This window comes from Canis lupus, chromosome 19 (genome assembly GCF_048164855.1).
Source record: "Canis lupus baileyi chromosome 19, mCanLup2.hap1, whole genome shotgun sequence".
In the NCBI taxonomy this organism is placed as follows: Eukaryota; Metazoa; Chordata; class Mammalia; order Carnivora; family Canidae; genus Canis; species Canis lupus.
Genome location: NC_132856.1, coordinates 39589105 through 39611745, shown reverse-complemented (window position 1 = coordinate 39611745; position 22641 = coordinate 39589105). Strand labels below are relative to the sequence as shown.

General features: G+C 49.9%; 2 protein-coding genes and 1 long non-coding RNA gene across 15 annotated transcripts in view; 2 read left to right on the top strand and 1 right to left on the bottom strand.

Moving 5' to 3' along the window:
* The window catches only part of RAD54L2 (RAD54 like 2), a 127148-nt gene extending 116439 nt beyond the window's left edge, over nucleotides 1-10709 (top strand). For all 9 annotated transcript variants that reach the window (XM_072786048.1, XM_072786043.1, XM_072786047.1 and 6 more), the window contains 3 exons: nucleotides 547-636; nucleotides 2991-3083; nucleotides 4750-10709. In XM_072786048.1, the coding sequence (XP_072642149.1) occupies nucleotides 547-636; nucleotides 2991-3083; nucleotides 4750-5744 (1178 nt within the window). In that variant the 3' untranslated portion in view covers nucleotides 5745-10709. The remainder of the gene's footprint in view (nucleotides 1-546; nucleotides 637-2990; nucleotides 3084-4749) is intronic.
* Nucleotides 10644-13084, bottom strand: LOC140610240 (uncharacterized). The gene is made up of 2 exons (XR_012011977.1): nucleotides 12593-13084; nucleotides 10644-10929 (listed from the first exon to the last, which is right to left on the bottom strand). It is a non-coding gene; the product is annotated as an uncharacterized lncRNA (long non-coding RNA).
* A 62-nt stretch (nucleotides 13085-13146) lies between these two features.
* TEX264 (testis expressed 264, ER-phagy receptor) overlaps nucleotides 13147-22641 on the top strand; it is a 30460-nt gene continuing 20965 nt past the window's right edge. The window contains exons 1-3 of one of the 5 annotated variants that reach the window (XM_072786051.1): nucleotides 13147-13265; nucleotides 14241-14315; nucleotides 16522-16814. In XM_072786051.1, coding sequence (XP_072642152.1) covers nucleotides 16557-16814 — 258 coding nt within the window. In that variant the 5' untranslated portion in view covers nucleotides 13147-13265; nucleotides 14241-14315; nucleotides 16522-16556. Of the gene's footprint in view, nucleotides 13993-14072; nucleotides 14125-14240; nucleotides 14316-16521; nucleotides 16815-22641 lie in introns of those variants that run through there. The other 4 variants (XM_072786052.1, XM_072786053.1, XM_072786054.1 and 1 more) reach the window with 4 other exon arrangements.

The window sequence follows — 22641 nt, the reverse complement described above, 5'->3', positions numbered from 1 at the left end:
AAATTTTAATAAAAATATCTTGATTTTTCTGAGTATGAAAATAATGCATGTCTATTGTAAAATATTTGTGAAATGGGTAAAAATAAAAAGGGAACCCCTTGTGATCCTACTTCTCTGCCGATTCTTGAACATACTTTTTATTTTTTAGTTAGGTGTGAAGTAATACCAGCAAGGAAGAAGATGAGGCCACTTTTGGAGTCTAAAGAGATGTGGAGCAGATGGATGCAGATAGCTTAGGGAGGAGGAAAACAAACAAACCATCTGATCTAGAACCTTTTCCAAACTAAAACTCTATGAATTTTTAATTAAATCAAAGGAAATTGATCAGAAAGATGATTGGGTTTCTAAAAAGTTTCTCATTTTCCTAGTATTCTCTGTTAGACAACTGTGAGAAGAAGTCCTGCTTGCTTCATCCTCCTTGGTTCAGACCTCCACTCCACTGAGAGGTTTTAGGGAAGCTACTAAGGAACAGGGGAGGATGGAGACTTAGCATCTTCTTGCCCTCTCAATCAAGTAATCTAAATATGAGGTCTTTCTCTTCACTAGATATTGTTATTCCTGGACTCAACAGCTCCACAGATGTGCAGGCAAGAATTAATGCTGGTGAGAGCATCCACATCATCCGTGGGACAAAAGGTGAGAGCCTGAGCAAGATGCCCATCCTTTACCTTTGGTTCAGAGTGTGGAGCTAGGAAGCAGAAGAAATATATATGGCTTGAGTTAGAGGGAGGTTAGGGATTATCCTATAAGAGTGTCACATGTGGAAGAAGCATGAGAAAAAGACAATTTTAAGAGCTTAGCAGAGTTGGAGCAGGCCCAAAAGAGACTTGTTAGTGGCTTAAAAAAAGAGACTTAGGGCCCGTGCATTTCGCCATTGTTTTTTTGGAGAATGTTGCGATGGGTTTGGATAGACAACTGTGTTTTGTGTCAGTCTCAGCCTATTGATAATGATATTCTTAGCTAAAAGCACCTCATGACTCGCCTGTTGGTATACTAATTGTGGCAAGCCCCCACAGACATTTACCAGAGCCAGTGTCATGGCTGAATTGGCACTTGTGGTTCTTACTATGATTGCAAGATGTACCTTAGCAACAACCCCCAGTGAACTTTGAAAAAACAAGGTTTATTACTCACAGATCCTGGAGGGCATACAGCATTCCAGGGCCACACAGTGAGGTCATAGGTAGAGAGAGAGAGAGAAAGGAGACTTGCGTCTTTACTAGAGTCCAGGTGTTGGGATGGTTAGTGTCTTGGAGTTTACTTTTGTTGATGAATTTAAAACATAAGAGCAGAAATTAGGGCATGGGAAGGGAAAAGCAGGGTCCATTCAAGGTTAAGCTTTCTGGGTTACTCTGGGCTCTCTGCAAGGGGAACTTGGTGAGGACAGCCTATTTCCTTATCTAGTTCTTTAGTTAGAAGCTGTGTCATACAGGTGCAATTTGTTTATTCAATCAAGATGGATGCCTTGGCCATCGAAAGCTTAATACTTGGCATTTAAACTACACACAGGGATTCCAAAAGTGGAGAGAAAGAGCTGTGGAATGGATTATAAGTGAACATATATGTTATTGTGTCCCCTTACCCACTTGCTCAGAGTAGAGTTGAGGTCTCCAACTAGGAAATGCATTGAGTAGATGAATTAGTATATGTGGGTTGCATGACAGATATTTTGAGTGTGGCAATTTAAGATTTATTTATTTATTTTAGAGAGGGATGGGGAGGAACAGAGGGAGAGGGGGAAAGAGTCCTTGGCAGACTCTGTGCTGAATGTGAAGCCCAGTGCAGGGCTTGATTCCACAATCCCGAGATCATGACCTAAGCCAAAACCAAGATTGGATGCTTAACCAACTGTGCCACTCAGACACCCCTTGAGTGTGGTAATTTTAAAAGTCCACTGCTTCTGGCCTCCTTACAGAGGGAGATGAGATTGCTGGAATTAGAAGTTTGGACTGGACATTGTCAGGATGCAATCTGAGCCTATTGTTCATATCATCCTTTACTGTATGAGGCTCCTTGGGGTTCTTTGTTTATCAAGGAGATTTTGACCTTGCCTTGTTGGGTCAAAGTACCTTTAGGCTCAGGAAAAAGATGCCATGAAGCACATGACATAAAGAGAAGATTATACCCAGCCCCTTTACTAGGCTTGTCTTAGCCTAGAGCATAGGTCAGCAAACTATGGCCCATGGGCCAAATCCTGCCTGCCTCCTGTTTCTGTACCTGTGAGCTAAGCATGGGTTATACATTTTCAATTGGTTGAAAAAAATCAAATATTTTGTGGAACCTGAAAATTATATGAAATTCACATTTCAGAGTCCATAAAGATAGATCTTTGGAGAACAGCCACCTCCAACTGTTTTCATGCTATGGTAGCAGAGTTGAGTGGTTGCAACCTCATGGCCCACAAAGGCAAAAATATTTACTAACTGGCCCTTTAAGAAAATGTTTGCTGACCTCTGACCTTCCAGGAGATTGATCAAAAGACAGAAGGTAGGTTAGTGTCCTATGGGAATAGAATGCTGGTCTTGAATTATTCCAAGGGAGAAGAGAGTGTTGAGGCAATGAGGCTCCTTCCTCACAGATCAAGAAGACGACCCTTGCCAGAGTCCTTTGGCCAGAACCAAGGCAGCCATCTTACTCTTTCTCCCAGCACCCTGTTTATTTCCTCCGTTGCGTTAACCTTTCCCGATATTTTCTGGCATCTTTGTCTTTCTCCTCCTCTAGAGGCTGAGCCCCATGAGACAGGGCCCTTTTCTGTCTTGTGCTCTTCAGTGTCTAGAACAATACCTCAAACATGGTAGTCGTGCTGTGTGGAATGAATGAATAATTTCAGGCCCATAGCTCAGTGCTCCACTTGTTATCTTAGGGACCTTGAGAGAGGGTATGAGACCTAATTTTATAGCTGTTTCCCAACCCATGGTGTCTAGGCCTAGAGTTTCCCAAAGTTGGCTGATTGCATGTCTGCTCCTAGCAGTTTTCCTCCTGTTTCTTAGGGACATACATCCGCACCAGTGATGGGCGGATCTTTGCTGTCCGGGCAACTGGCAAACCGAAGGTCCCAGAAGATGGTCGGATGGCTGCCTCAGGTATAGTGGCTTCTACTTTCTATAGATCTACATGGCATTTTTTTGTTTGTTTTTGTTTGGTATGTAATTAGTTTATTTTTTGAATAATGTATACATGGTTCACAATTCAACAAAAGGTGTAAGAGAGGTAAAGTGAAAAGTAAGTTCTTCTCCCTACAAGCCCCCAACCATCTATTGCTCCTTTCTGGAGGTGCTTTTCTCATTTGCTTTTTTCAGAGATCTATTATACATATACAGGAATGTATGTGCACTTCTATGTATGTGTGTCAGTCTCTGTGTTAAATATATATACATAACTTTTCTCCATTTTTTTTTTCTTTTCTCCATTTTCTTTAAAGATTTATATATTTACTTGAGAGAGAGAGTGGGGGTGGGGAAGGGCAGATGGAGAGGAGAGAGACTCACAAGTAGACTCTGGGGTGAGTGAAGAGCCCAACATGGGGCCTGATCCCATGACCCTTGAGGTCCTGACCCAAGCCAAAACCAAGTGTCAGAAGCTCAACCAACTGAGCCACTCAGACACCCATCTCCATGTTTTTAAAATAAATGCTAACTGACAATACCATACTGTTTATTTTTATTTTTTTCACTCACTAGTGTATCTCAGTGCTTGTTCCTTATCATTTCTTTAGATGTGCCTCATTGATGGTTTGCACAGGACACTATTAGATGGGTATAACACAGTGCATTACCGAGTTCCCTGTCCTTGAACATTTAGATTGTTTTATCCGCCCCACTCTGCCCCCCCCCCCCTTAACAGCAACAGGTCATAATCATGTGGATATGTCTAAAAGATAAATTCCTAGAAGTGGGATTACCAGTGGGATTACGTCAAAAGAGAGTGTGTGTGGCACATTAATAATGTTAGGAGCTCTCGCCAGGTTCTCCTCTATAGCGTGGCTTTCATCTATCCTCCTGCCATGGAGTATGAGCACTACACTGCTCTTGTTCCCAACTTTTATTATGGAAATTTTTATACCTATAGATAAGTTGAAAGAACAGCACCCATGTACCCCACATCTAGATCCAATGACTGTTATTCTCATAAACTTTCTTCTGTTTCTCTCTCCTATTACTGGAACTATTTGTAAGCTGAAGATGTCATGTCATTTTGCCTTTAAGTACTTCAGCACACATCTTTTAAGAGTATGGAGATTCTCCTCCTAGCCACAACACCATTATCACACTGAAACAAAAACCTACAACTCCATAGTATTACCTAAAATCCAGGCTGTATTCTCACTTGTCCCAGTTGTCTTTTACAGTGTGGATTTGGTTTTGTTTTTAAACAAGAATGGACCACTTTTTAAACTTCATTTTCCTTTTCTGTCCCATCCTGGTCACTGGCTGTCTCTGTCCCTTCTCAGAAAGAATCCAGCTAGATATAAGAAGGATTTCTTAGCATTTCATATTCATTATCTCCTAGGATTCACCTTGATCTAGTTTCACAGACTGGGGAACTGGGATGTGGAGAAGTTACATGTCTTATCATAGACTTGTTTCCTCAATCAAAGGATTTCTTTCTTTGTGACTGGGAAAAGTTGACTGAAGGATATTGTTTGGATATCATACTCTTTGAATTTGGAGGACCACAGGACAAGATTATTTTTTAATGGAATTTTTCCTATGTCCTCCTTCTCTCAGTGACCTATATTTTATTCCCCAGGTTCCCAGGGGCCTTCTCTCGACTCCACAAGCAATGGCAGACACAGTGCCTCATCACCCAAAGCCCCCGACCCTGAGGGGCTGGCTCGGCCCGTCTCTCCAGACAGCCCAGAGATCATCAGTGAGCTCCAGCAGTATGCAGATGTGGCTGCCGCCAGGGAATCCCAACAGAGTTCCCCAAGCTCCAATGCCTGCCTGCCTGGACCCCCAGCCCAACTTGTGGACAGCACTGCTGTTCCTGGGACAGCTCTCGGGACTGAGCCTCGACATGGGGGTCATTGCCTCAATAGTTCCCTCTTGGTGACCGGCCAGCCCTGTGGTGACAGGAACCCAGTGTTGGACTTACGGGGCCATAAGCGAAAGTTGGCCACACCGCCTGCTGCCCAGGAGTCAGCCCGCCGGCGGTCCAGGAAGGGCCACCTGCCAGCCCCCGTGCAGCCGTATGAACACGGGTATCCAGTTTCTGGCGGGTTTGCCATGCCACCCGTCTCCTTAAACCATAACCTCACCGCTCCCTTCACTTCCCAGGCTGGGGAGAACTCCTTGTTTATGGGCAGTACCCCCTCCTACTACCAGCTGTCCAATTTGCTGGCAGATGCCCGCCTGGTATTTCCAGTGACTACTGACCCTCTGGTGCCAGCAGGCCCCGTCAGTTCCTCTTCCACGGCTACCTCAGTCACTGCCAGCAACCCCACCTTCATGCTCAACCCCTCTGTTCCAGGGATACTACCCAGCTACTCACTCCCATTCTCACAGCCACTCCTGTCCGAGCCGAGGATGTTCGCGCCTTTTCCTTCCCCTGTCTTACCCAGCAACCTTTCACGGGGCATGTCTGTCTACCCAGGCTACATGTCCCCACATGCAGGCTACCCAGCTAGTGGCCTCCTCCGGTCCCAGGTGCCTCCATTTGACTCTCATGAGGTTGCTGAGGTGGGGTTCAGCTCTAATGACGATGAGGATAAGGACGATGATGTGATAGAGGTCACTGGTAAATAGCTGGGGAGCCCCTCTCCACCTCACTTGGAGCCCCCGGCAGGTTGCCCACCAAGCTGAAAGGCAGCAATCTGGGCTTTCTGAGATTGGGCACTTGGCAGGAGAGAAAAGGAAGAGGACAAAGAAAGATGGTTGACCATAATGGCAGGGCTCTGTTGCTGTTTAACAAAAGAGGCAAAAAAAAAAAAAAAAAAAAAAAAAAAAAAGCCAACAGAGCAGCAATAGTGGGAAATCAGGGACCCAAAACAGGAATGGAGGGGCAGGGCAGCCTGCCTCTCTTCCTGCCTGCCTTGCTTATGCTGTGTGCTTGCTTGCTTGCCATCTGAGTATAGAAGCTCACATCCCATTTCTGTCTTTGGGAACATTCTCTCCCAAGAGAGCTGCCTTACTGGGTGACTTAGCTTGGCCTAGAGAGGGGAGGGGAGGGAAGAAGGGTAAGTGAAGGAGGGTGGGCAGGGAGAGCAGATGGAGATTTCATGTGAAGTGGAGTCCTTTTAGGGGCAGGAAAGAAGCAGACCAGGTATGTGTGTTTGTGTGTGTGTGCGCGTGCATGTGTGTTTTTATGTCTATACGTGTATGTAACAGCAGGGATGGAGGTGGGAGGGGAGGGTGGGAGAGACTAAGGGGGAAACTAAAAAATGAATTTATTGTTTTTAAAGTGGAAATAAGAGTGTGGTGGTTCATGGCAACTATTATTAGGAACATTGGGATGAGCCCAGGAGAAGAGCCATGGAACCCATAAGTTTCCTTCTAGTTGGGTGAAAAGAAGGCCCAGCTAATCCAAGTCCCTGGTTATCAGAGCCACATTTATTTTGAATTTAGGGGAAATTATGAGAGAAAATGGGGCATTATCAATCTCTGTATCTTTCCCCAGTGGTTGTCTCTGAGCAGATCTCCCTTCCCAGGGTGTGAGATTGTCTGTGTGCAGAGGCTGGGATGGGGATACTGCGGTATATGAGCAAGAGGTCATGAAGTTGTGGCCAGAATAGACCTTCACAAGGATGGAACTGAGCCCCCACCTGCCTATCCTTGTGGCCTTTCCTTTTCCTTTCCTTCCCCTCTAGAAAGCTCCATGTTAATTTATTTTTTATGGGCAATTATTTATTATTCGGACTTTCCTTGTGTCTTGTTTGGGGGGGGAGGGGCTGGATTTGGGGAGGGTAGGAAATAGGAAGGGAAATGTTAAGATCTCCCAGACCCCATAGCTGCTGGTGAATAAATCCCAGGTAGATGGTGAATTGACCAAGGAAAGAGAGTTAGGCTTGACCAAAGGTTACACTAAACAACTGTGTTTTCGGGAAATGGCCTCTCAGGAAGATCAGAGAATCTTGTGACTGGATAGTTAGTGGGGGTGAGACTCATTCCACAGAGATTGAAACTTGGGATCATGGAGTTTGCTCTTGGGAAGTCAGTGACCCCCAACTTGGAGCTATGTCCTCTTCGGATGACGTTAGAGGCAGGCCCTCTGTGCTGAACAGTGAAACTATGCATTGGTGACTGCTGGGTTGAGAGAATAGGCTGTTGGTTTCCTATTGGGAAATGCTGTGGCCTCCTCAGTCTATCAGATGATTACTGTGGGCCTGGTGTTTGTTAGCTCTGTCCTCTGAAGGAACACAGAGCAGCCCTTCCTCTATAGGAGCCTTAAGTCTGGCTTTTGTCTGAAAGAATGCATCAGGCATTCTGGGTCTACCTTTCTTGTCAGTGGTGGGGAAAGGGGCATCTAGTCTTTAAGTATAAACACTGGCTGTCTTCCTATTGGCTGTTTTTCCCCCTGCTACCAAGACTTTGCTAGGCAGTTCTTTATGATGAACAAACCTGTCTGGCTTTACAGTTTTGCCACCTATTCATGGGTCACTCCCCACTGAGCAGCTGCTGCACTTGCCTCTTCCCAACTTTGGAGGCAGCTTAGCCAGGTCACCCCTAATAGTAGCTGCTTCTGCAATTCTTCTGACCAGCCTGTTTCCATTGTTGTAGGGCTTTAGCACATTCTGGGGTATTGTCCCCAGAGAAGAGACAAGGAAATGGCTGATGGGGCTGCATGCATGTGTGTGTATGTGTGTATGTGTGTGTGCACGCACGTGCGTGCATGCACATGCGCGCGTTTATGTGCTGTCTGGTTGCACCAAAAGTGGAACTTAAGGAGCTTTCACTCTCTGTTTTCATAGGTACCCTGTCAGACACTTAACTCTCCTACTCATAGAAGCCTTAGATCTACAATTTAGCTATGCAAATTATTTTAATAATTTTAAAATAGCAGTTCCAACCAGTGCTTTCTCTTCCAGATGCATCCCAAGAATGGATGCTGAAGGGACTCAGTTGGAGTGGGCTCTCAGGTTTGAGACTGGTGCAGTAGGAGTGAGCTAGCCTGGATCTCTGATTTGCAGAGCACACTCACAACCTGGGCTACAATTGATGCCTCTAAGGCCCCGGAATACTGAGATCCCAGAGACGTGTGTGTGTGTGTGTGTGTGTGTGTGTGTGTGTGTGTGTGCGCGCGCGCGTGTGTGTGTATGTGTGTATGGTGTTGGGGAAGGAGGAGTATGTCTGTGTTCACCTCTAGGAAATTATAGCAGCAGGCTCTGAGAATCTGGAAACTATCAGCAAGGAATTGAAACCAGTCACTGGAGGGATGGGTCTCTGAAGGTACCAGGAAGTGAATGGGTATTCTGAGAGGCAGCACATACCTTTTCTCTACCCACCGATTCCAGGGGCTGGGTCTTGTTTCAGGTCAGAAGAGGCAATAGTTTTGGGAGGCTGACCTGGCTAGAGAAGACTTTCTTTGATATGTGCAGCATTTATTGTATAGGGGGGGATAGGGTGGGATCATGGGAAATTGGAATGCTACCAGTTTCATGTTTGGGGGTTTTTTGTTTTTGTTTTTTAATCTGAAAAACACTTTTCTGACTTTTCTGCTGTCTCTTTATGTATGCTGGTAGGCAAGTGTGCATGCACACCAAACATGAGCATGTGTGTGAGGGAAGCAGGAAACGTCTCAGAGCCTAAGAACATGTTTTACATGTTTTACAGCCTCTTTGATCAGAAACACTTGGTGGTGGCTTCCACCTGCCATCCATCCAGGGCTGAGTAAAGGAAGGGTGGTGATATGGGATGGAGGTGGGGGTGGGGTGCAGTAGGTCAGGCCCCTCAGAATTTTCCCTCACCATTGTCTTCCATAGGATGTATTCAAGCCCCATCCTTCTGGTTTAGTTAGCCTAAATCCTCAGGCTAGGGTATATAACACTACATTAATGATTCAGGATTACCATTTGTAATGATACACAATTTCCTTTTCTTAATATCTTTGTGGATAAAAATTGAACCAGAGACAAAGTAGCCATTTCAGTAAGAAAGTAAGTGAACCATGTTGGATCAGATCATCGGATATCTGCCAAGTCCTCACCCCCTCAAGTTATGCTTCTTGAGCATCTATCTCTTTCTGGTCCCTGGAACTCTCTTCCCTAGGAATTAGTGTGTGGTATTTCTCTGTATACTTGTGATTCAAAACTAAATATGAAATTCCCCTCTCTAGGGCATGAAGCAAATAGCTGGGGTAAAGTTTTGCTGATAGGTTGAAACACTCAACCAAACTGTAGCAGTCTGGATGGGACTGTCACTCCCAAAGCTTTCAGCAGAGCAAGGCCCTTGGTCTCAGTCCGTTAGAGCTTAGCGTTGCTCTGGAACTGAGTCCTCATCCCCTGGGGAAAGTCTGGGGGGTTTACATTCCTTATTCCTAGTGTTCCTGGCCATGACCCCCTTCCTCCCACTTTGTTTCCTGTGATTTCTCAGGAAACCAGTTTCTCTTCTGAGCCATGGCCTCCTGTGCACTCAGCTAAGTCATTCTTTCCCCAAAAAACCTCTGAGAGAAGAGCTCTTAACCCCAATGGACCCACAGAAGACTTTCTGGCCCTCCTCTAACTTGGTCCCAGGAAATCTGCACCTCAAGGCCTGAGAATGCTGCGCTTTCCATCAGTCACCTTCAGACTCTGTCCCCTTCTACTGACTCTTCTGCCCTACGTGTTCCAATGTGACTCCTTCATGTCTCTTCTGTGCCACTAGCTTGGCCCTAGGCCTTTTATGAATACCCAAGTCTTAACGATGAACTTCCCAAGCAGGCAGTGTCCAACTTCTTCACTCTTCAGGGACCCGAGTCTGCCCCTTTCCTTTCACAAGTTAGTTGGTTATAGTAATCCAGTGCATTGGGAAGCGGTAGCCAGGTAGGCTGCAGAGTCTAGTGCAGAGGGCTGGGGAGATTTAGATACTCTGTTACCACTACTGGGATGATATTCTGAAGAGGGGACCTCATACTGTGACCTGACCCAGGACCCTCCTCTGGAAGAGAGCTCAGCCCAAGTGTGTATGTGCATGAGTGTGTGTGCGTGTACATGGGTGCGTGCGTGTGCACGTGCGAGATAGAGTGTGCACTCATGGGCATGGGTGTAAACTGTTATCTGGTTGTGTTACTCAGGGTGGGCTGGGGACTCACGGGGAAAAAAATCCCCCTCAGCCTGCCCAAGACTGGTTTTTTTCCTGTACCCTCTCTAGAAGGGTCAGGGGAAGGGTCCAGGTGGGTTGAGGGGGTCGCAATGGATAACCACTAAGGCCACACTGCTGCTGGGAAGAGTAGGGGGATATGAAATGGCCCCAGGGACCTGGCACTTGGCTTTGGTTTTCCGTCTTCTTTCCTCAGGATGCCCCCTGAGGCCTGGGACCTGCTGCACCTGGCTTTGAGGAGCATCTGTGGCTGGGTGCTCCAGCTGCTGGTGTGATCATGGGCTTCCCTCCTCTCTCATCAGGGCAGGTGCTCCTGCCCCAGAGACTGGGCAACTGGCTGTTTCTATGACGTATTTATTTTTACTTGTGTTTCATGTCACTTTTTTAAAAAAGCAAACAGAACAATTGTAAGTCAGTATAACTGCCTATCAGTTTTCTTTATTTCTCTTTTTGTAAAATAAAATTTAAACTCAAGAAGGCAGTGTTGTTTGATCAAGGAATTGTCTGAACAGCTATTTGGCTGGATGGTGGTGAAAGGGATATAACCAGAGTATAGTGGACACTGAGATGCCACTTGGGTTTGGTGGGTTGGGAGAGGGAGGTGGGAATAGAAGGCAGACCGCTGGCAGGCTTTGTTGCAGTGGGGTTCACTAGGCTTTTTCTGCCTTTGCTCGCTGAAGAAAACCACATTTCCAGGCTATAGAGGAAACAGTGAAACTGACTCAGAGTAGCTTGAGGATAGATGGTCCTCAATCAAGGCAAGTCCTGTTGGCGCAGCCCTAACCAGAGTGGGTGGCTGGGGATTAGGTACAGCATGCATGTCTTCAGAGGGTGAGAGATGGCTGGTGGCAGGGTCTGCAGACCATCTTACACTGTATATGTCTTCTCCATTTGTCATCTGAGTTAGTGATTCTAACCACTGCCTCACAGAATTAGCCAGGCTTTGGAATATGAGGAGATAAGGGAAGGTGGGGGTAGTCCACCCTTTGTCTCTCCAAGTTTGGCCCCTGTAAGGGGAGGAGCCCTAGGGAAACAGTCTCTGGAGGTTTACTGGAGGAGAATTAAAGAAGCTCTGTGGGGATTTCTTGGACAGAGAAAGGCAGGAGGGAAAAAAGGCTAAATCTGAGCTCATGAGAGAATATATGTTATTGGGGGAGAGAACTGGGAGTGGAGTGTGGGTAGGGCAGATGGCTAGGTGAACATGTCAGCTTACACCTGTTTCAAAAGGGAAGAGGAACAATTCACTTGGTGGCTTGTCTTGGCTGCTGCCTCCTGGTGGCCAGCTGAGGTCTTGAGATCCCTACCAGGGTTGGGCTTGCTCAGTTGGGAAGCTGACCGAGATAAAGGAGGTAGGGGGGTCTTATGGCCAGCAGCCTTAGTCTCAGGCTGACTCTCACAACAGAGGCGGTGAAGCTCCTAAGGCACACCCTGAACTCTGAGTTGGCCTTTGGAATTCCCCAACCAGCCTGAAGGAAGTGAGCAGAGAGGGCAAGAGGAAAGGCAGCTCCATACAACGGTTTCCTAGGAGAAACTCATCAGATTCTGAGAACAAGAAAAACGCCCCAGCAAATATTGTGGGCAGAAGCTGTATTGTCTCTGAACCATGAACTGGCCCTTATCTCACAGGAAATGGTTCTAAGTGTATAGCCCACTTACCTGGAACACTTAAAGGATTTGATCATGTATTTGATGTCCATAAGCAAAACAACTGCCATGACCCTGCCAACCCAACCTTGAGTGCCTGTGAAAGGCCAGCTGCTCTTTCTGCCAGTGTTTGTCTGGAGAGCTGAGGACAGTCTTGGCCCTGTGGATGAGGGTCATCCTTTCCTGCCTGTGGAAGGAACTGTGTGAAGTGGTGGGAAAGGAAGCCAGGATTATGAGTGCCTCTGTGCTCACTCTGCCCTTTGCTAGTGCAGCAGTGGAATCCACTTTAAGATGATTCCTCTTCCAATAGCAATCTTCCGTGTCAGGAGCACCAAGTTAGCTCTTGGCCCAGCCTGTCTTGTAGCCAAGCTTAGCATAGCTGTCCCATCCCCCTGCCCCTCCACTGCAGGACTGGGCCTCTCAGGAGGGCAAAGTTTGATCTTTGGGGCTCTAGAAGAGTGCTTTGTAGTTTGTAGGTCCTCTCGGAAATATGAGCTGAAGATTCAACCTATGTTCGAGGAGCTTACAATGGATCTGGGAGTTAGCTAGAACACCTTTAACTAGAAGGGCAGACCAACCTCCGCCCAAGCACATCCTGGGCTCAAGAGAAAGGGGCCCGGAGGGGGGCGGTTCCTGGTTAGCTCCAAGGGGGCGGGGCGTTGGTTTTGCTCCCTCAGTATCCCCAATCCCTAGAACTATCTTGGCAGAGAGCTTACTGAATAAGTGTTGGGTGGATGGATGAACGACCACTCCTGTGCTCTGGTTAGGGGTGAGGTGGGGTGGAGTGTTGGGAGACATGACTGACATTTGCGCTGTTGCAGAGGTTGGATCCGCTCGCTTCTTCCCTGAGTCCAAGTTGGGCGTCAGTTTCCTCAGTTGTAAAAGGGGGGCAAGTAGCCTTGCCTTGCTGGGTTCCCAGGTCTACCGGGAAGCTTCAGTGAGAGAAAGTGGCAAGACGAAGTGTGATACAAATAAATGCCAGAGGCGGATGCTGCTGTGCTGAACTTCCCAAGCCTTTTCAAACGCTTCACTCTGGTGCGGTCTTCCCTGTTGGATCCCAGCCCAGCTCTCTACTGCGACCCACCACGCTGACTGCCATCGGCCTCCCACGACTGAGGCCCGGTAAGTGGTGGAAGGCGGGAAGGTGCTCAGCGGGCTCCGCCCCCGACGGCTGGGGAGGAGCGGAATGGGCGCCGCTCGTTGCTATGGAGACTGGGCGGGGCAGGCCTCCGCCCTCCGGGGCCCGCGCGCACGCGCCCACGGCCACGGCCACGTCCCGCCGCGAGAGGGGGCGGAGCGAGCGTGCGCGGCGGGCGGGCGCGCGCAGGCTCCGCGACCTAGGCTGGAGCCGCCTGCGCCCATCGGCGTCCGCGGCGGGCGGCCGCTGAGGTGAGGGCCGAGCCAGAGGAGAGGCGTCCCCGCCGGGGCGGCCCCACGCGCGCTGAGGGCCTGGAACTCCGTCCGCCCGGGCGTGACCTCAGGGGCCCCCGCGTCCCCTCCGTGATCCTCGCGGCCCAGGCCGCTCTTTGCATCTCGTCTCACCCGCAGCTGGCCCCCACCCGGTCCCAGGGCTCGAAGGTCTTGGGCCAGTCTACCGCCCCGGGCCGCCCCTGCCTCGGCCTCCGGTGCGCGGCACGCCCCGAGGCAGTGAAGCCGGAGCGGGGTGTGGGGGTGGGGAACTGAGGCCAGAACCGCACTTTAGCTCCGCCCCTGCCCCTGGAGGCCGCGCCTCGCAGCGGTGGCTACAAACTTTAGCGTCTCTTAACTTAGGGAGGTGTGTGAGGCCCGGTGAGGTCGTGGCTGAAAAGAAAGGTTCTGGGTAAATACGCGAGGTGCGGGTGAGCAGGGCTGGAAGCCCAGAGTGGGAGGCGGCGCGCCCCCTTCCCGCTCAGGCCACTCGGAACCGCGGTCTGTCTGCTCTCCGCCGGCGCCGACGTTGAAAGGCCTGGCCCGCTGCCGCGGCGCAAGGGAGCAGCCTCAGGAAGCCGGCGCGGGACAGCCCGCCCACAACCTCGCCGCCTGAGGCGACCACCCCCGGTCTCTGACCTGAGGAGAAACTGAAGCCAGAGGGGGACAGCCTGCCCCGTGTCAGCGGCCGGGGCTGTTTCAGAGCCAGGTGCAGTGGCCGGAACCCTCCGGGAAGAGGACTCCCAAGAACGGGGGCGTGAGCATGGCCCCACCCTGAGCTGACCTTCCGAGGCCGAGTTCGGCTTCTGATTTCCGTAAGGGGTAGGAGGACGAGGTAGAGGTGCGACCTTGTGGTGAAGAGGGAGTTATTGTAGAGGCCCTAGTGGGCTTTCCCTGAAGAGGGAACAGTCAAGGCAGGGGTGCCCAGCTCAGTGGTGATTTTCTCTCTGCCCCCAGCACTGGAGCACTTGAAGCACCTGGTCCCTGCGGCGCTGGATGCTATGAGTTGCTAAAGTGAGCCTGTCTTTTCAGGTGAGCTTCCCCAGCCCTCCTCCTGCCCTTCTCTTGAATATGGGGGAATTCACTTTTCCCTGCCTCAGTCTTGTGCAGACCTAAGTTCTGGGATCCCATTTTCCCCTCCCTTCTGGGTAGTTCAGGAGGTGAGAGGAAGAGGGAGGTGGGAACTGCGTTGCTTTGAGGAGGATGGAGAGTGTGCAGCAAAGAGGGTAGGTCAAATGAGGGATGGTCACTCTCAAGGCAACTGAGAGACCTAGCTGCTGAGTGAGAGCTCCCAGCTGAGAGCCTTGGGTTCAGACATGTCCCAGCATGGATTAAATGCTTGAGGAAACCTTGTCATCGGGAAGGAGAAATGTGGAAATGGATCTGGATTCAGACTGCTTGGATTCCCATTGCCTGCATTTTAGTCTGGGGCTCTATTTAGTACCTGTGTGACCTTAAGCAAGTCTCTTAACCTCTTGATTCATACCTATCTATCTTGTCTTGAGGATTAATAAAGTAGCTGTGTTTCAACATTTAGATAGTGCTTGGCATATAGTAAGTACTTGGTGAAAGATTTATCATCATCATCGTTATCACCAAAGAGAACAGGAATGAAATTAAGTGGAGGCAAAATGCATCCAAAAAGAAGCACAACTGTGGGGCAGGAACACATATGGGTAAGAAGACTAATGTGATGCACCTCAATGTTAGGACATCAAAGATGTAGGAGTTTAGTTTGCCTCTTTATGAGGCAAACATTATGTGTACATTGACTCCAAAGAATTTTTCAGTAAAAAAAAATTGATTCCCAGAACCCACAGGGAACAAATTATTCCACAGAACTAAGTTTTCTATAGGGCTGAAGTGTTGTCTTACAGCTCCCAAATCTTTTGAATTTTAAATTCTTGGGGTGAGAATGTTCCTCTAGTGGGTCATATGTTTCCCTTCCTCTTTAAACAGTCTTCTCTGTGCTATGATTTTCTTTTCCCCCCTGGGTGATTCAGGTCAAGCCCTCTGTATAAGAGGTTTAGACTTCTGGCCCCAAGCTTCATGGAAGGCTGAATGGTCTGCCTTAAATGGCTCACATACCAGCCTCTGTTGTGTTCTGGGCCTGCTCTTGGATAGCTTCTCTGCTTTTTTTTTTTTCTTTCCTTGATATGAATGTCTTGTACTACACAAAAAGGAATGAGGAAAGGCCAGTGGAGAGGGCAATTGTCAGATAAACAACATAAACACAAAAAAGAAAAAAAGACTCCCGCACCTCACCTCATGCCTTGCTGTGAACTATCTAGTAGAGGAGGTGGGGTGGCAGGATCAAAACCACAAAAAACACCTGGAGATGCTGGTGGAGGGGAAGAATAAGGCCAGCAAGTGGCCCCAGCTGTTACTCCCCCGATGCCAGCACCCTTTCCCCATGGGATGAAGTGTTTGGGCCAGGGAGTAATTGTTCTCCCTGGTGTGTTTCCATTTCTAGCAAACTTTCCTTCCTCCCCCTTGTTTCTAATCTATGGGCTGAAAAAGTGGGGTGAAGCTTGTTAGCACCAGTGGCTCAAGTCTGGGCAGCACAGTGCTGGACTTTGTTCTGGCTGCTCAGGCTGGTTTCATCTTTTCCTTGGTTCTGGATAGATGAATTGGCTGGATAACAAGATTCTGAGGGACAGATGTGCTTTAGCAAAGGAGAGTTTCCTGTGAGAGTCTCTTCCTGGGTCATTTTCTCCCTGGGGTTTTTTCCTTATGGTTTCCCTATTTTTTGATAAATGATTGGGCCTAGCACTTGCCCATCTTCCCCTTGGCAGTGGTCCATGAGGCCTGGGGAGGCTGGGCAGGCAGTGTGGCAGTGTGTGGGAAGGAAGGGGTAATGTAGGGAAAAGGCAGCCTGGCTGACGTCTTGCCCATCTTGGGGAGGCTGGTCAGTGCTGGGAGTATGTCCCTGGCTGACTCACTCCTGTGCTCCTCTATGACTCAGTTTCCCCAGGTGTGACCAAGGCTGCCAGCTGACAGACAGAGCTGCTCTGAGATCCTCAACAATTGTGATTAAGAAATAAAGAGGCTTGTGGCTTCAGTCATCCTTTATAGCTCTCTTCTGGGTCACTCTGTGTGTAAACACCCTGGCTCCTCCCCCTCCTGGGTCAGAGCACCCAAGGCAGGACTGAGATTGGGCCAGAAGTGGTTGGCAGGCAGGTGGGGACATTGGTCAGAGCAGGCTACCAGCCTCCTCTCCCTCCTGTCTCTTTTGCAGCTGTCTTGGGGGCACGGTGTTGGGGGCACAGAGCCATGTCTGACCTGCTCCTCCTAGGCCTGATTGGGGGCCTGACTCTGCTGCTCCTGCTGACACTGCTGGCCTTTGCTGGATACTCAGGGCTGCTGGCTGGGGTGACGGTGAGTGCCGGCTCACCCCCCATCCGCAATGTCACCGTGGCCTACAAGTTCCACATTGGGCCCTACAGCGAGACTGGGCGGCTTTTCACCGAGAGCTGCAGTGTCTCCCCCAAGCTCCGCTCCATCGCCATCTACTACGACAACCCCCACGTGGTAAGGAACCTTCTGTTCCCTGGCTAGGGTTCCACCCCATGGCTGGACATGGGGCAGGGGTATTGTAGTTTCTGAGGAAGGGGTGGGAAAATCTATGAGTTGGTCCTACAGACCACCTCCTCTGTGAGCTTGAAGCTCCTTTCAGATTTAGCCTGGAGTCTTACTCCAGGTATCCTTTCTACTTCTCCAGATCTGATTCTCGGCTCATGGCTACCCATGGACTTCTGACTGCAGGGGCCACATCATTGTGTGTCCCTAGTTTCTTCCAGGGCTTTGGTCTCCTGCCTCTTCTTGCTGTCCCTCTCTCTTCCATCCCCACTTGAGGCTAGTACTCTAAGACCAGCTGTTCAGATTCCACCTGCTCTTTGGGGTCGTATCTTGTTTCTGTGCCTTCCCTCTTTCAGCTTTCCTGCTGTGGCTACAGCTCCTCAAGCTGTTGAGAGAGCAAGTCCTGGGCATAGAGCTTAAAATCCTACCTCATTCTAGTGGCCCCTGCCTCAGTGATACGGCCTTTCTTTGGATGTTACACTGCCTGGTTTGGAGGGGGAGTGAAGGGAGTGACAGGTGGAACCAGGTGAGCTGCCCAGAATGTTTAGGATGCTGGGGTCAGAGATGAGCCTAGCATCACTGGCACCCTGTGGGTGTCTGGCTGTACTTACAGCCTGTCCTGGGTCAGGTCTCACCAATGTGGCCTTTTGCCATACCATGGGATGGTACTGCCCACAGCTTCGTGGGCTGGCAGCTCTACCAAGAGTTCTTCAGCCTTCAGCTCTGAGTCTTGGCAGACAGAGCCCTGGGAATCCCCAGCTCTGGTTTTCTTGCCTGAAGAGCTCAAGTAAGCAGGGTCTACTGCCTACCTGCTATCTGCTACCAAGCCTCACGGGGGCACTTAAAGAAGCAAGGGTGTGCTGACTCTGTGCCAGGTTCTGCTCGACACCTACACTCCAGAGATGAACAAACCTAGCCCTGCCCTCAAAAAGTTTCATGCAGTTGGCAAGTCAGCACTATAGATGAATCTCTAATAGGCACTGTAATTTGATGCCCACAGAGCTTGGAGCTCTGGGTCTGGGGAGGATACCTCAAGTTTGCCTGAGAGGCTCAGAGAGGAGGCGGACTCTACCTGGGACTTCTCCCACGAGTCGAACTTTGCTGTGCCACGAGGGGCCTCTTGGCTGAGGGAAGTACAACAGTAAAGGCTTGCAGACATGAGACGATGGGGGAAGTGTGGCCAGTGAACACGTGGTGGCTGAAGAAAGCGGTAGAAGGGTTTGCTGGGCCAGGCAGTGGGAGGAACAGCAGGTTGGGAGGCAAGGTGCAACACAGCCCCCTATAATTTAGGAAGCTAACTGGATGGCAGATGGAGGAGAGGAGGAAACGAGACAGGGAGGCCATTGAGGAGATAGGGCTTGCCCCAAGTGAGAGGTGGCATGGCCTGGTTGAGGGATGAGTAGACAATGAGGATTTGAGGTCACATGGTTGGGAGATGGCAGTAAGTGGGAGTCGAGATTGCTGGAGCCTAGGTGATGCGGGGCAGGAGCTCGACCAGATGCTCGACCCCCACTCCTACAGGCTCTGTTCTGTAAGTTTTTGCCCCTCCTTCAGTATCTGGCCTAGTTGGAGCCCTCTGCAAGGCCTTGGTGGGAAGGAGGAGAGTCCTTGCAGTCACCTCTTTCCTCATCCACATGTTCTATTACTAAAGCAGCGCATTGCCTCTTAGGTTGGAAATGCTAATTCCGGAATAGGAAAGGGCCAAGGAAGCAATGTACCTTGGGGTCAGTGCTAGAGGCTGATCCAGGGAGGCTGTTCTCCCTCCCCAGTGAGCACAATGGGAGCAGTGAGATAGAAGAATCCTGGCATGGTGTGCTCTCCCCATGGCCTCCTGGCCCAGCCACTGCCTCAAGGCAACCCACCATATAGCTGTCCTTGAGGAGGTGGTGGGCCTGGATGTCCAGGGTTGGTTGGGTGCAGCCTGACTTGGGTGCCAGTCTGGGTGGGGCCACAGCCTGAGAGTACAGCCTCAAGGTTGGCAGTCCTGAGTTCTGATTCTGTTTCATCACTGTCATGCTGTGTGATCTTGAGCATATCATATAATATCTCTGAGTTTCTGTTTCTTCATCTATAGAGCCATGTTAAGATATATGCTTCGTATGTTGTCTGGCAAGAGTTAAATTAGGTGACATATGTGAGGCATTCATCCTGCCACTTGGCTCTTGATAGCTGTTTAACCACAACAAAAAATGGGTGGATAAAACATCCGTGCTAATTAGGTGCACTGAAGCATCATCCTGTGCACTCAGGACCAAGGCCTAGACCCTTGGCTTGGCTGTGGACATCTGGCTGGCTCAGAGAATGAATGTATAAGTCAAAGTGGCCCCTCTGATCCTGTCCCTCTCAGTCCTGGGTCACTCCAGAAGATACCAGTATCCCCAGTCAGAGCTGGGTCATACCCTGACACCTAGAATAGCTTAGGGATGTATAGTCTCCATCTACTCTGAGAGCTGGGCAGTATATTCTCTACCTAGGAGGGATTCTCACAGAGGGTTTAAGGAACCATGGACCCCCACATTTTAGTTGCTCTTGGTTATCGCAGACTGTCTGGTCCACACTGCTGATGTTATAGAGGAGGAGACTGAGGATCAGAGAGCAAGAGTTGAGGTATTTATCTCATACAGTTCGCTCATACTTCTTGTTTTTATTTAACACATGTTTGAGCACCTGATCTGTGCCACGCTGCTGGACACTTGGGCTCCGTGAGGACCAAGGGGCCCAGCCTTCAGGACCTCTCAGTGTGGGTGTATCAGGGGAGCCTGGCTGAGAGACCCCATCCAGGCCTGGGGAAAGCTAAGAACCCAAGCCTTCTTCCTAGGCTGCCTCCCTAAGCAGTGTCCAGCATGGGACCCTGCATATTTTGATTCATAGAGGGGCAGGATATAGGCTGAGCTTTTCTGTGGCCCATCCCCATACCTTCTCCCTCCCCAGTGAGCACAATGGGAGCCAGAACCTGCTCCTGTGTGAGTGTGCGTGCGGAGGAATGAGGCTATTTTAGGCTCTGTGAGTGGGGCAGGGAGTGACCAGGTGAGAGGTGGCCACCTGCGGTCAATGCTGCCCTCCCCCATGAGGTGCAGACTGACAGCTCTCTAGCCACTCCCCTTCCAGGCCTCAGCTCCTGGATTCAGCTGGACAGGGTTTCTGAGAAAGGCCTGGCGAAGCCTCACTTGGTCTGACTGTGGGCCCAGGAGTGACACAGGAAAGGGCACCGCCAAGGCAAGTTGCTGTAGACTCTTTCATGTCAGATGCTTTTGGAGCATATATATCATTAACTCTGTGTCCTGGAGGGTCAGCCTATATATGTCAGTCAACTCCAGGTCGTGAGAGTTTTGTATGGAGGGAGTTTTAGGGTCTGGGCAACTGGTTCTTGGGCAAGAGAAAAGGATTCCATTCTCCATGCCTGAGGGCCTTTGGAGAGGTAGGAGGATGAATGAGGGAAAATGTGACAGGAAGTGGAGAGACCCTGGCAGTGGCTCATAGGTGTTCCTCTCCTCTCCAGGGCCCAGCATTCTTGGAGTGCGGCCATTTCCTCTTCTAAGTACCAAGGGAAAGGAATGAGTTCCAGAGTCAGTCACCGATCTGTGCCTGCCCTCTCCCCACAGTGTACATGGGAACATACACATACAGATCCAGTTCTATTCTTGTAAAGCTGGAGAGGAATCAAGATTGCTCTGCCCTCATCCCTGCTTCTGAGGTGGGGTATGGGGGTCTAGACAGTGACTTTAGCCTGGTCTCTCTGGGAACCTGGGGTTGTCAGAGGGGAACGAAAGAGCCAGGAGGATCGTGAGTGGCTCACTGGATCCTAGCCAGCTCTGGCCTGTGGATGGACCCTTCTGGCTCAGTGGCTATTACCATGCCCATGGATCTGTCCTGTGTGTCATCTTGGCCCTCTACCTCCTGCTCCACCCTCTGCTGCTACCACCTACACTGCCTTAAGCAACCTGTCTGCCTGCCCTTATGGGGAGTCTGGCTGAGGCAAATGGGGCATAGCAGCTGGTTCAGTTTACCTGGCTGAAGCCTAGGAGGGGGTGCTTGCCCCAGGTCTCAGGCAGATTGGAGAACTGGTGGTGCTTGGGTTCTGCCTTTAGTAAACAAGACTGTATTGAAGCTCCCTTTTTTCTCCTAGTCCACTGAGAGTCAGCCTGGGACCTTCAAGTCTGCAGGGGTTAAGGCTGGTAAAAGTATTGATTTAGGCTTATGCCACAGTTCCCCTTCCCCTTTAGTGTGTGTGGGGATGGGGCCTCCCCTGCCATCCCTGGAGGCACTAAGACCACATGGAGCCTGGGAAGTAATGAGAGAGTAGGATTTCCCAGGGTTGACCTCAACAAGGACAGTGGGAATGTGGGCTAACTGCTGTTTCCAAGGGCCCAGGCCATTCCCTCCCTACCCCAGTGTGATGATTTTTCTTCTGGATGGAGTCCAGGCTTTTGCTCTGCAGTGGGTTAACTGTGTGGGGCAGCACTAGAAAGACACAGATCTCTCTTAGTAGAGCTGCCTTTGGTAGGGAGGAAGGTGTGGGAGAAGAGGTCTTTGGACTCTTTCTGAGTTTGAATCAAGGCCCCACCGCTTACTAGAATGTGATTCTGAGGAAGTCACTTGTTCTTTCTGAGAATCCCTACCTCGAGTTTTGTTTTTCTGGGGACTAAATAAGGATGAGGCTCAGTACCTGGCCCCCAGTAGATACTTAGCAGTCCCCTCCCCTGGGCCTCATGCCATTAGGACTTTGTAATTTTGGGAATCATGCTTGCCTACCTCTGGCCTAGGCTCTTGCAGGTTGCCTGGGCCATGAGAGGAGGTGCAGCATAGGGAGACTCTGTTATACAGGCTGTTCCTAGCCAGGACCTATTTCTTAGGGCTCCCAGGTGGCTTTGGGTCCTGTGGCACTGCTCTGGAGCCAGTCTTACTGGGTTTGAATCCTAACTCCAACAATGCCTTGCTGTATGGGCCTTGCTGAATAGTTTTGCTGTCTGGGTCTCAGAAACAGAGTTGATAATGGTACCTATTGCACAGTGTTGTTTGGATTGCATGAGCTGATGGGTGGAAGGCAACAACTGGGGCAGACAGCACCTTGTCAGATATCAGCTGTTGTTAGGATTATGCTTGGGGGTGAAAAGAAGGCCCTGAAAGACCTCTAGGTGAGAGTTCCCAGAAAGCCCCTAGACCCCTCTTTGGAGGTTGGTGTCCTGCCGACTCCCCTCCCCTCCAGCCTGAAATATAGGTCCTGTCCTCTGGCCCTGCTGTTTGTGTCACCCATATCCTGACCTAGTACCAGCCCAGCTTTTGCCTTTGGATACCACCTGCTTGGGGAAGTTGGACCTGTGGGGCTTGATGTGTTGACCTGCAGCACCCTGAAGGTTAAATGAACCCATTGTTTACCCTCCAATTATGAACAGCTGTGGCTGCTCTGTTTCTCCTCAGGGGTACCAGTGCCAGTGAAGGGTACTGTCCCTACTTGTCACCTTACACAGGGCTGGGTATGCTGGCCAGGGAGGAGTCATGGCAGCCTTCTGGGCCTGGGATTAGCAGGCATTGCATCTGTCCTCATCAGATGTTGCAGGTTATGGATCTAGGGCTGGCCATTTCTATTGAACTCAATATCTGGGTTTGGTTTGGGCCAGCTTACACCATTTTTTCTTCCTTGATCCTGGAAGATAACAGTCTTGTCCATTTTCTAGACTCCATGAAGTCTTGGCCAGGCAGGGACTTCTTTTCATGATGGCCTCACCGACAAGGGCAACCTGGTACTGCAAGACCTCTTTGGAAGGAGCATTGGGGCCAG